The sequence below is a fragment of the Diprion similis genome, chromosome 2 (assembly GCF_021155765.1).
Source record: "Diprion similis isolate iyDipSimi1 chromosome 2, iyDipSimi1.1, whole genome shotgun sequence".
In the NCBI taxonomy this organism is placed as follows: Eukaryota; Metazoa; Arthropoda; class Insecta; order Hymenoptera; family Diprionidae; genus Diprion; species Diprion similis.
In genome coordinates, this window is record NC_060106.1 from 6,343,625 (window position 1) to 6,356,032 (window position 12,408).

A 12,408-nucleotide genomic window follows, 5' to 3' on the forward strand; every position below is an offset into this window, starting at 1 on the left:
TATAATTTCGCCTAGTAACCTCTTTGAATCCTTCTCCTTTGAGGACCGTTCGTCTATTTATATTACGTAGGTATCGTAAACAATATGTGAAATGCTAATTTCGGAAGGTATCCGAAAAAGTAAGTAGCCTTCGCTGCCTTGCATTAAAATATTCTCGATGGATTTCGACTAGAGATTCGACCGTGAATACCGAGCACGTGCAGAAATTTAACCACGAGGCATCGACCATTCCTTTTACAACCTCATTCCGTTTCAAATAGTTAATTGAAGAATCAAATAACCGATACCCATTTTTTGTATATCCAATGGTCCAAATAACACAATAGTTTCTTATTTTCCAAACCAATTAATCGCGTAATATTTGTTCAAAATTCCATTGATATACGACGATCTTTAATGTGTTCTAAATTCGTACAACATGTCATCTCGAATTGGCATGCTTACTCAAATGATTCGAAATATAACAATTATTCTTATTACCTGACAAACATCATTGAATGGTTTGTCATCTGTAACATAGAGGGATTTTTTTTTCCTGAATAATCCAACAACTGTCATAGATATATCACGTATATAATAAATTAATTTATTTGTAACGATCGTTTTGACAAATATTTTAAAATATTGTTGCACAAAAAGTTTGTCGCAATCTTCTAAATGAACCAATAGATCCAGTATATCGCCTGATAACAGATTGTAAGGCTTCTCTAACAGTATTTGTAACACATCGACAACTTTTCAAACATTCGGCACAACTTAATTTCAGGCATATTTATGGTATAAAAATGTCTGAAAGTTAACTGATATTGCGATGGGTATGGGCAGGATGAATGTCAGATAATTCAATTTTTAATTAAACTGTTTTATTCATATTTTTTAAGCAAAACACAACAAAATTAAAATAATGTTAATTCTTACGTGTTTTTTTATTTGTTTATATATAATATATATGTATATGTGATAACTAAGGTAGAAGTTTAATGATGGCTTGTATTAATATGTAGTGACATGTTAGTACATAATGAAATGAGATGAGTACTTCGGATTCTACGTCATAAGTAGAACATTCTTCTTTCTGTTGTGTCAATCAATTATCGTATGTGGTTTATTTTATCATATTTGAAATATGAAACATGCATTTTTATTGAATTTGTTTGTTAGTCGTCGCTTACTCGAGGATTTCCTCTTAAATGGTTAGAAAAAATGGCCGCCACAGTATAAGGCACACACTTGATGCAACACGCACTTTGTATGGTTACAGTGTATTTTTAAAAATTTATTTTCTTACTTGTGTTGTTTAGTTAATTTCGCATTGATGGATTCTACATGAAGATCGAACAACGAATGATGCGTTTCATATAACTAGAGTATTCGCATAATTTTTCCTACAAATAGTATTGTGTGGAAGTTGTTACTTTTTTACCGCGATTCAGCAAAAACTAATTTTACAACTAAAGCTATTTTTTCACATTTCTTTAATTAAGATATATGCATAATCCATACTCTCTCTTACCACGAGATGACATACTAGAATATATTGACTTCAAATGAACATGTGTATGGTATTTCTCTCTTTTCATACTTTATTTCTCCTCGCAAACCCTGATTTGGCATTATTTCATGCTCAAGATATCAACAATCATTTCACTTGTGAACCTGTTCTTTACACATTTGAATTTCACTCGATCTAATCTGCAAAGGCCAGCTAGCATGAACTAACTAAAACACAAGCTACAGTGCATATGTCACACGTTAGAAAATACTCATCATACGTTCATCAGTTAATTTTTTATTTTAATCTACATAATTTCATCAAGCTAAACTTCAAGTTTTCTTCACTGCAGACAATTACTCACTACATAATTGCAGACACATGCCAGAACCTGGTCATGTCTCACACATTAATGGAATTACTTAAATTTTTACTGAATCGTGACTAGGCATTATTACTAGATATATTGGATTATTTGTTGCTTATTGTTTTTCACTGACCATTGCTCGATCATATTATCGATATTTCGTGTTTACGTACTAAAATGGTATGTTCCTGTTGCATAGTATATATTTGTTGTAAATAACACTGGGTTTTAACACGCAGTTATTCGTTAAATATGCGTCGTGCTTGCATTTATAAAAAATCCTGTACTTTCGCTTCAATTATAATTATTGTTATTTAACAAGTTTATCATAGGGGTCCTGTTCAAATTTTAATTGGAGTCTCAATAAACTGATTTACACTTTTCTGTTTCTTTTTTCTTTAGTATTTCGTCAATTGTGAAAGATTAACATCGCCATTATAAGTTATGGCATCTAAATAAATCCCTGGCTTACACACCTAAAATTTCTTTTGAGCAAGATTGAAACTTTGTTAATAAAGTTCGGAAAAAAAAAACATTTTAGGTATTTTAATTTTGCAAGACTTTGCAGCTAAGTTCCTATTATACCAGTTCATAATCATATAACAAGGACGTGAAGATCGTGAAAAATATACCTCACCAACATGTAACGATTCATAATCCTGCTTATTATTTATTATATAACAGCATTCAATTACATCAGCAAAACCTTTAATTGGAACAAAGTTAGGTCCGTCACAAATTATGCGACCTAGTTCCTAATTTAGCTTCTTCTATGCTCCAAGAAATAGGTCAAAGAGTACGCTGCCGTGTATGTACACAAATATGTATATATAAATATATATCTGTATATATAAAAGTATATGTATAATTTGCTGAAATAATAGTCTTCAAAGAATCTTTCAACCATGCATCTTCGATTTTAGCTTTGACAGTATGGTGATGGAACGATGATAATTTTTTTTTTTTTTTTGCTAATTAACGTTTGTTGATATGTACAGAGTAAAGACGTATAAGATAGTCTTTCAAGTTCTTTATTTCCTTGTGTGGGATTTCTTTCTTCTTTTTAATCTTAGTTTTATTAATTTTTGTAATTTGGTACTTTAGTATCCAGTCCCGAACAATATTTTATTCTTAAATTTATGTTCAACTCAAGAGTAATAAAATTTAATCACGGAGCTGACTCTTTGTCATAATCCTTAGTCATACTATCGAAGAAAATCGCCTTACGATCAAATTGAATATTATTCGTCACAGGTGTGTCTTATAATAATAGCTAACCTGCCAAATGTATAACAGCGAACGTGTAGCCAACAACGTGTTTCTATATTCAATAGTAATTCAATGATTAATACATAATATTAAATAGATATATTTTATCATTACGAAATGTAGGCAATTCATTATAACATTTCGGGCTAAACATTGTTCATATCAATGAAGTATTGGTGACCGTGAACTATTTACAAAAATGGGAAGCTGCGTGGAACTATTTTACCATTTACGTATCTTATTTTTATATTAATTTTTTTTCCCCTCCTGATCCACAATTATTCTCATACCAGTGAATTTAGTTCAACAAGGTTATAAAAAGCATTTTAAAATTTCAAACATTTATCATTTCTCTTTTCAAAACTTGGACATAAGTCAAAGATTCCCATCTGTATGAGTTTTTACTGTATATTGCAACATACCGCTTTACATGGTATGGGTCCCTCTTGATTCTGAAGGGGAATCTTCGATCCCTCAACATTAAGCTGAGGTATGCCAGCCAATCTTGTCCTTCCCGTGTAACAGCTTTCATATACTTCAAATGCTTCGTCGACAGTTTCATTTCGCATTTCACCTGTCACAACCTTGTTTGCTTTACCTAATGTCGATTTAGGGAGCGGTACAATAATCGGTATCTCTTCACTACATAAACATTCGATCATGCGTTCTGGAGTATTTGGCGGTGTTCGCTTGGGCGAATTTGAATTTGAACTGATGTTATTACTGTTCATTTGCTTCAACGCACGTTCGCTTAGTTCATCTTCGATGCTTAGTGTGTACTCCCTCGCGAGCCTGTAATACTTCTTCACATGTTCCCTGTTCGTAGAGTCACTGTGATTACCATAATTTTCTTCTTCTGTCGCTTCTCCTTCATGGACTTTACCGTTGATTTGAAGTTTCATTCGACTGTTATTTTTTAATGTTACAACAGGTTCCATTATTTCTGTTTCCCAACATTCCAATACATCTGGTTCTTCGATGCTACCAAGGGAATTTAATGTTCCTTCAGGACTCATTTCATGTTCACTATTCCCATTTACGTTAATCGGTTCATTTAAATCTATATATTTTGCATGGTTCTTTGCAGTTTCTCTGTGATTGTTATTTGACTCTTTCATTTCTTCAATAATTCCTGGATCCTGTAGGTTACTGGAATAATATAATCGATGCTTTTTTGATATACTATAATCACTTCAGATTTTTGTCAAGTATAGAACAAGAATACTATATTGGGAGTAAATTATTTAATATCCAATCATGATGGTTAGCAAAATTTGGACTGTATCTATGGATTGAACCTGATTTGCTGAATTGTGTTAGCAGGCTAGTGTTCAAACTAGAAATTTTGGTGGTCATCGATACTTGAAGGTTTTGACATAAATGACATTGGGTATGCATGCAATAGTTAGAACTGAGTACATACCTTTTTTCCAAACAGGTTGAATCGTGCACAGTTCCAGTCAATAGTTTCCCATCTAATACCATGATTTCTCCTCGCTCGTAAGTTTTGAAATTTTCCAATACCTCGATTCCGTCTTCGGTCATGTCATCGTTAAATCTAGTATTCTTGATTTTCATTTCAATACTCTCAATATAACTTCTCTTCGTATTGTCTTTTAATCGTTTCTCTTCTGTGTTTAGTCTGTTCAAATCCACCCGAGAGTTTTCGGCAACCCTCATGCCAGCAGCGCTATCCTTAATGATAAAGTCACAAACCCTGACACTCCTTGAAGTCGCTTCCATGCTTGTCTTAGCTTCATTCATTGGAGAAATATCTTCTATATTGTCAATGTCTTTTTCTCTTCTCCTTTTGATGGTTTTTAAAATATCAAAAGTGTCAGTCTTTGTAATAGTATCACTAGTAACAACGTTCGATCGCGTTCTTCTACAGTTATCGATCGATCCGTTACTAACAGATAGTGCAGGCATGGGGTTGCCGTGCAAGTTTTTTGACGGCTGCTTGTTTGGATCGCCATCGTATATTTCTGTTTCTGATAAGTCGGAATCATCACAATCAGATATAGGCATCGGTACTCTGAACATTTCTGGTGACTTTGTTCTTGCTAACCACGCGGCAACAGCATCAGTTATAGGATGATCAGAGCCTTTCGATACCACGTTCACTTCCTGTTTGCCAACATCAACATCACCCAGAGAGTCAACATCGACGGAACTCGCGATAATTACGTTTGTTTCCACAGGAGTACCAGGCCTATTCAAAATAACCTTGGGTTCAAAATCTGAGTCTAATGGCAATTCAACTTTCTCATTGACATCATGTACTTTGTGTGTCGTGGAGTGGCTATCTATCTTGGAAACGGAATTCTTGTTGTTGTTTTCGTTCGTATGATCATCTTTAATAGAAGATCCTTGGGCAGGTACGTCTACACTCTCATCTTTGCAGTCAATTTGTGAAATAGTATTACTGGAAACTCCAGCAATCTGCACCACTTGATCGACAGATATACTTTCAACCTTATCATCTTGTAATCTCAAGTTATCGTCAATCTTGCTACCCTCTTCATTGTCAGATTTAACGTCAGTGTCTAAATCTGGTCCAGGTGTAGGTTCTCTCACGAATTTCAACCCTTTGGCACTATATTTTCTCCTAGGTGGTGCAACTGGTGCACCAGTGAGAGGTGGAGAGGGGGTAATTGAATGCGGGGACGATCTGGTGACTAAAGATTCATAGATTTCTGGCAGTCTGTGAGTTTCGGCGTTTATTGGAGTCGTTGTTTGATTGATCTCTGGACTAGTTGGCCTTGAACTTGGCTTTCTGGCGGGCAATTGTGACACTGAACTCTCCAAATCCAATGCTTGCCTAGTATCGGGAGAAACTGATCTCTCTCTTTCCTGCAACAATTCTGTAGATACTGTAGTTGATGCTGAATCATTCCGCTGAGGATTTCTTGGCTCACGCTTGTTGCGAGTGGGCTTCCTTGCATCCATTGCTTTGGTTTTACCCTTCTTCACATTCTTATTTCCACTTTTTTTGTTCGTCGTTTCACTTTCAACTTTTTTACCATTAGATACAAGACTTGATTTAGATTGATTTGAGTCTGATGCAATTGACTTAATATTTTGACCATTTGTTCTTGTAGATTCCTTCAGAGTTTTCTGCTGGGAAATATCAGATTTCTTATCATTTTCTTTGATTGACAAGTTAGCATTGTTACTGGTTCCATTCCTTTCTGTATCAAAGGTTTCTGCTGTAAGACTATTTGATAATACAGATTCAGATTCAATGTTACTTAGATTATTGATGCTATTTTCGTGCTCAACCCTATTTGATGCCTTAGTCTTGACTCCATTTTCAACAGTAGAACGCTTTTCACCAAGTATCTTTTGGTTTTTTGAAATTGCAGTCTCATTTAATAATGAAGGTTGCAGATTTTTTACTTCTTCTTCAGAAGCAGCCGATTCTGTCTTAGGATCTCCCTTAACTACTTCTTCAGCCTTCTCTGTCAGTGATGTCCCTTTATGATCTGATGACTTGGTTTCTAGATCAATGATATTTAATACAGTTTCACGAATGTTTTCAGTATCTTTTACCCTTCCATTTTCCACTGTAATTTCACTCAACGTTTGACGTCCTGAATTTCCATTGTCTAAATTCGTTAGATTTATATTATCAACTGAAATACGCCTCGCCTCGTTCTCTGTCTCTGTCTCTGTTACTTCACATTTGTCCACTCCTGTTTCAGCTGGATACAGCAAGGAAGGCGATTCAGCGTTCTCCAAACTAGGTGTTTTAACATCGGGTGCGTCAGGCAGCACAGGTAATGTGGTCCTGAGCTGAAATTCTTGAACTTCAGGATTGAGTGGCTTGGAGATCACAAATTCATTTGGTGCTGCAGTCACTGTACTCGTAGACCAAGCAGGTTGAGACCAATTAGAACCAGACTCCCATTCTGAGCTGTACTCTTCTTCCTCATCTTCCGTATTACCCTGTATTATGAATAATTTATTAATCAAACATGGCCTAAACTTAAATTTCATCACTTTTCAGAAACTATACCATCGATTTTAAGCTATCATTATAGTGCACATATATAACTTGACAAAGTTTATGATTAGTCTCACGTTTGTGTGCGTACAACATCAAGAGTATTTTACACACATCGTTATTCTCCAGTGAATATTTGGTGAAAATAGCCTCTCAAAAAATTCGAGCTGACTGTGTATGCTGCGTTACCACTGTGGAATGCCTTTTACTTGCTGAGTTTGAGTGGCTACTTGCAGCAGATATTCTCGGTAGGGAAGATAATTTAATAAACTTTATTTGAAGGAATTCTACTATGATATAAAATTAACAGTGGCACTGAAACCTTGATTTTCTGAGGTGTAGAACAAGATGTACTTCCTATGTTAAAATTAACATCGTGGTACAAATCAGTGTCCAAAATTTGAGATTTCCTGAGATTTACAAAATTTGAATTAAAAAAACCTATATCGTGATTTAGAAATTTCAGAATAGTGTCGGTGAATCTGAAATCTATGATTAACAGGAAGATAGCTTGGCAGGCAAAAATAGATCATCAAGCTATTAAAGTGGGTTTATAAAAATAAATTTACACAGAAGACAAGTTGGAAAATACCTATCGCAGGATTTATATTTTGTAGAATTTGCCTTCACTTTTTCCTAAGCAAATACTGTTTTCCCAATTGAGCTTAGCTGCTGTAGGTAACTGCCATTGGGTACGGAGAGTGTACGATTTGTTAAAAATTCATGCAAACTATACAAAGATATTGTAATTCTTATGAGACAGAGGAAAAGATCTGAATCTTACAACTGCAAGAGGACGTCTTTGCTTTCTCCTTTTCTTCTTCTTCCTTCGCTTGGCCCATAGTGCTTCACTGGGAACAATGGCACCGTTTTGTATCGTTACACCTGAAACAAGAAGAGAAATTATGTATCAAAAATATTATCATACATTCTGCAATAATATTAGTCATGTCAATTGATAATTGCAATTCTGTTTACTTGCGTATAACTTGACAAAGCATATCGACTGACACCAAAGCTGAATTTGAGTTCAAGTAAGTTTCGTTGCGTTTTAATAAAATAAAATATATATGAAATGACAATGAACTTAGGACGATACAAACACTGACACACTGGTAATAAATTATGCAATCTGATTGAGAGCGTCAATAATTATGTTAACATGATTCAATATTCCACCGATATCATCATTCAATAGAACAATAAATGAGGTTTAATTATCTAAATTAATCAGTGGTAACTTACAGAAGTAGAATTTCTTCCTGAAAATTTACAGAATAACCAGCTACATGGATATTGTATCGACAGATCAACACATGCGACTGGACTGAGATTCAATTTCTAAGCTTACAGCTTTCGCTTTGAGTGCTTTGCACTATATTTATCAACTCTATTTAAAGTACAGAAATGCGCAATGGTTGCCAAGTTTACTCTTTGAAACTATTGTATCTAACGCATATCGCAAAGTCATACCGAAAAGAATAAATCAATTATTAACTTACAATTAAATGGTAAGTATAATTCAATTTCATGACATATGTAACTTCAGTTCAAATGGGGAATAACTTCAATGTCATTTGCAAGGTAAATATTCACGAGCAAGTATCCTTCCTCAAATCTACAATTAACCAACCTAAAATAAATACATTTCTAGTTTGTTTCGTGTTTAGTTGAACTTTAATCATATGTGAATAGTATTTATGAATAATGACCCATAGGAAATATACGTTTTTAAACGATAGATTTTAATATTGTCAGTTCCGTAATGATATTTGAAAAGTAACAAGCTCCCCAGAGTTTGATATAAAATTTTTGTATCTTCATTACTTTTTATGTAACGAAATTAATAGTATTATTAGTTAATAGCAAGGCGTTATTACCCCAAGTTAACTGAATTAAAGTGTACAAATAACAATAATTAACATGAATATTAACTCTTAATGAAAAACGTGTAATTGTGTGATTTTACATTTTCATGAAGTTGATTTGAATATTCCATAATATTTGGTGCAAATACGATTTGCTGAAACACAAACAGAGTGGATATGTTTCCACGAATATGTTAATTTTCATATTATGAGTTTTAATGTTTGCAGTTAAATATAGTCCAACTACGACTTTATTCAATAGTCAGTCAAGCATTTATTTCCGTCGCACGTGCGTTTCAATCACTACATACCATAGATAACGAATTTTTGTTAATTAGGAAATTCTGACCGAGGGGGGTTAACAGATTTTTGAATCACCCATCTGTTACAATCATGCTTTATTTCTAAGAAGTTACTGCAACACGGAAATAAATATCCTTTACACTAATCAAAGAGTGTAAATCTTTCTTCTTAAATCCTTTCCTCTTTAAGAGGGTTAAATAATAATCTTATAAGTGGAGTATGTTTGGAACATGTGTGTAAGTTTTTACAACACAAGCGTGTTTATTAAACCTGTCTTTCTACTCGTAACACGATCTACATTAAAAAACTACGATTATCTACCACTGACAAGTAATTTCATGGTGTACACAATGGTAAGATTATGCTTATTCGATTGTGTAGACAAATCTTAATACTCTATCAATTATGTATGAAACTTGCAGCCTGTGTTCTGCAACTTAGTTTGATGATGAATGGGACATTGTTGCTTGATAGAGAATTTATAAAAACTATATACATTGCGTGGTTAAAAAAAAATTACCTAGTTCTTAAATCGCTATGAACAGATGATGGGCTAATTGATTGGTATGATAGCGTTGAAGCACTCAAAGCAAGTTACCCATGTAGATATATTAATAGTTGCAAACACATAAATTGCATCTACTTGGCTTAAAGTTTTACTCAGACATTGATTTTCGAACATATCCGTAGTTAATGAATATCTTGTAAGTTTAAATCAAAAGATGATTTTAAGTAGATATAAAAAAATTTGGTGTCATATAAAGCCCTTCTGCTTTATATACATATGTATAAACTATTTAATATTATTTAATATTTTTTAAAATTATGCATAATTCCTTGAAGCAGGTTCTTCATACTTTTGAAACCTCTATAATAAAGGATAGTTATCATCATCGGAACACACATTACTACCGATTTTTACCGAAAAAAAGTAAATCAGTAGTTTTCAGATAACTGTCATGTGTGTTCTAATGATGATAACTATCCTTTATTACAGAGGTTTGGAGAGCTTGAAGATTCTGCTCCCAGGATATATGAATGAATTTAAAAAACATTGAATAGTTTACGAATATTTTAGAAAAATTAAAATAGCGACCTGTTAGACTTGAGCTAGAGAGATCATTTTTTGGGAGGATTTTTTTTCTATCAAATACTAAAATTTGGGGGGGGGGGGGAGAGTGGGAAATTTTTTTTTTTTTACCCACCCTAATATTATATAATTGTTAATTGTAAATTTCAATTTGAGAATAAATTACAGGAACATTATTAACAGAAGGTCTGTGGATGTTTCTTTTTCACCTCAACTCAGGAGCTGGGGTAGCAATAATAGGTAATACACCAATAAACTCTTTGAATGCAAGTGATTCTACATGTAAAATAGAAGACACGCAAGTAACACTATCAATCATTGTGTTATAATAATGATTAAAAATTACAGGCACATGTGTAGTATTCTCATATTAATATCTAAAAACTATGCGTGATAATCCATTAACACTAGTTTCTCACTCAATGCGCATTCTTCTTATGCAATACTAAAACCTGTATCAAGTTACAAAAATATTCAATGAATTTGGGTTTCGTTTACATGACAGAAACTGTGAAACTTTATTCCAGCGTCGTCCTATCTGCCGATACCAAAATAATTAATAATCTAAACTTACCATTCATATTGACCATCGGTGGGCCAAACATAAAATGACCTGGATATACGTAATGCTGTGGCGGTATATGCATATGCGGTACTATCTGTGGCATCACTTGAGCAGGCAGTACACATTCAGTTGTTGTTTCGTCAACAACCACGACTTCTGATTCTTGCACATCTTGTGCTACTTCTTCATCTCTGTTCTCACAAGTACTAACGAGTTCTACGTTTGCAGGTGCTGCAGCGCCCCCAACTTCATCCATTGATACGGATGACCCACAGCTTCCTGCCTACATGAATAAATGACACTATTAAAACGTAAATACACGGTATTGATATGACATTTGAAAGTGTTTACAGTACAAAGTTCCGCATCGAAGTTCAATTTCAACAAATAATACCTATAAAGGTTTTACAACCGATTGTGCTGGAGCAGAATTTCTTTGACGATGCTCGTAAAAAAATGTGTTTCGAATATACAGGAGCATTTTTGAAATAAGATCATACGAATGTTTTTATTGTGGCGTTTCACCTCGAGTATTGGGCGCTCCTTAGACTTTTATTTCATCACTATAAAGAAATTCGTATCACCTTACTCCAAATATCCTTTTGTACATACATATCAGCGGTCAAGTAAACTCCAGTTCATATGTTTGATTATTACATACAAGAAGAGATCGACTGAAATAGTTTCTAATTTGTTTGTAAAATTACTGTAACAAGTATATATTAAAAATACATTTAATATTATGATAAATACAACAGTAATTATAGAGCAATAAATTAATAAAGAATTGGTATTTGCCTGAGAGTCCGTCGAATGTGAAGGAGGATGTTGTTCTTGTAAAGACTCTGGCATATACTGAGGGTTAAACCATTCTACAGGTCTAAGTGGAACGGGTCCACATGACATCGCAGCAAGTACATTAGGAGTGGGATTTCCAGGAACAGGAGGGCCAACTAACATGACTGGATATTCGTAGTAATATCCAGTGACTTGGTCGTAGAAACCTCCATATGCAAATTGGGCTGCTGCTTCCGGTACAATGGCAAAGTTGCCGCCGTTGCTACCATCCAGCAATTGCTGGTCCTCTGCGGTCTCGCTACCATCTGGAATGAACAATCATCAATGTTGAAAACCTTGTATCTATATTGGATTTTTTTCACAGTCAATTGATCATCACATATACGTTTTACTGGATTGCGATTAATTACATAAGACAACTTCAGAGTGTATTTAGCAATTTCCAAATCATTACAACAGCGAATGATACTGATCACATTACCAGCAGTGGAATGTGCTGCAGACTGGCTGTCATTGGTAGATGGAGTGGTGGTGGCACTGGTTGCACTCGTGCTCGCAGTACTAGCCAAAGGTTTCTTGCGAGAAAGGTAGCCTTTTTTGAAAAGAACATCCTGCCGAGGCGTTGTTATTCTCATGTATTCCTCTGTATA

The 12,408-nt window shown here is 34.2% G+C and overlaps 1 protein-coding gene across 2 annotated transcripts in view; it reads right to left on the reverse strand.

Annotated features, from left to right (window-relative positions):
* Positions 1-1,076: 1,076 nt before the first annotated feature.
* The window catches only part of LOC124416372, a 37,586-nt gene continuing 26,254 nt past the window's right edge, over positions 1,077-12,408 (reverse strand). For both annotated transcript variants that reach the window (XM_046897361.1, XM_046897360.1), the window contains exons 3-8: positions 12,240-12,401; positions 11,759-12,063; positions 10,970-11,243; positions 7,919-8,019; positions 4,552-7,076; positions 1,077-4,277 (exon numbers count right to left, since the gene is read on the reverse strand). In XM_046897361.1, coding sequence (XP_046753317.1) covers positions 3,530-4,277; positions 4,552-7,076; positions 7,919-8,019; positions 10,970-11,243; positions 11,759-12,063; positions 12,240-12,401 — 4,115 coding nt within the window. In that variant the 3' untranslated portion in view covers positions 1,077-3,529. The remainder of the gene's footprint in view (positions 4,278-4,551; positions 7,077-7,918; positions 8,020-10,969; positions 11,244-11,758; positions 12,064-12,239; positions 12,402-12,408) is intronic.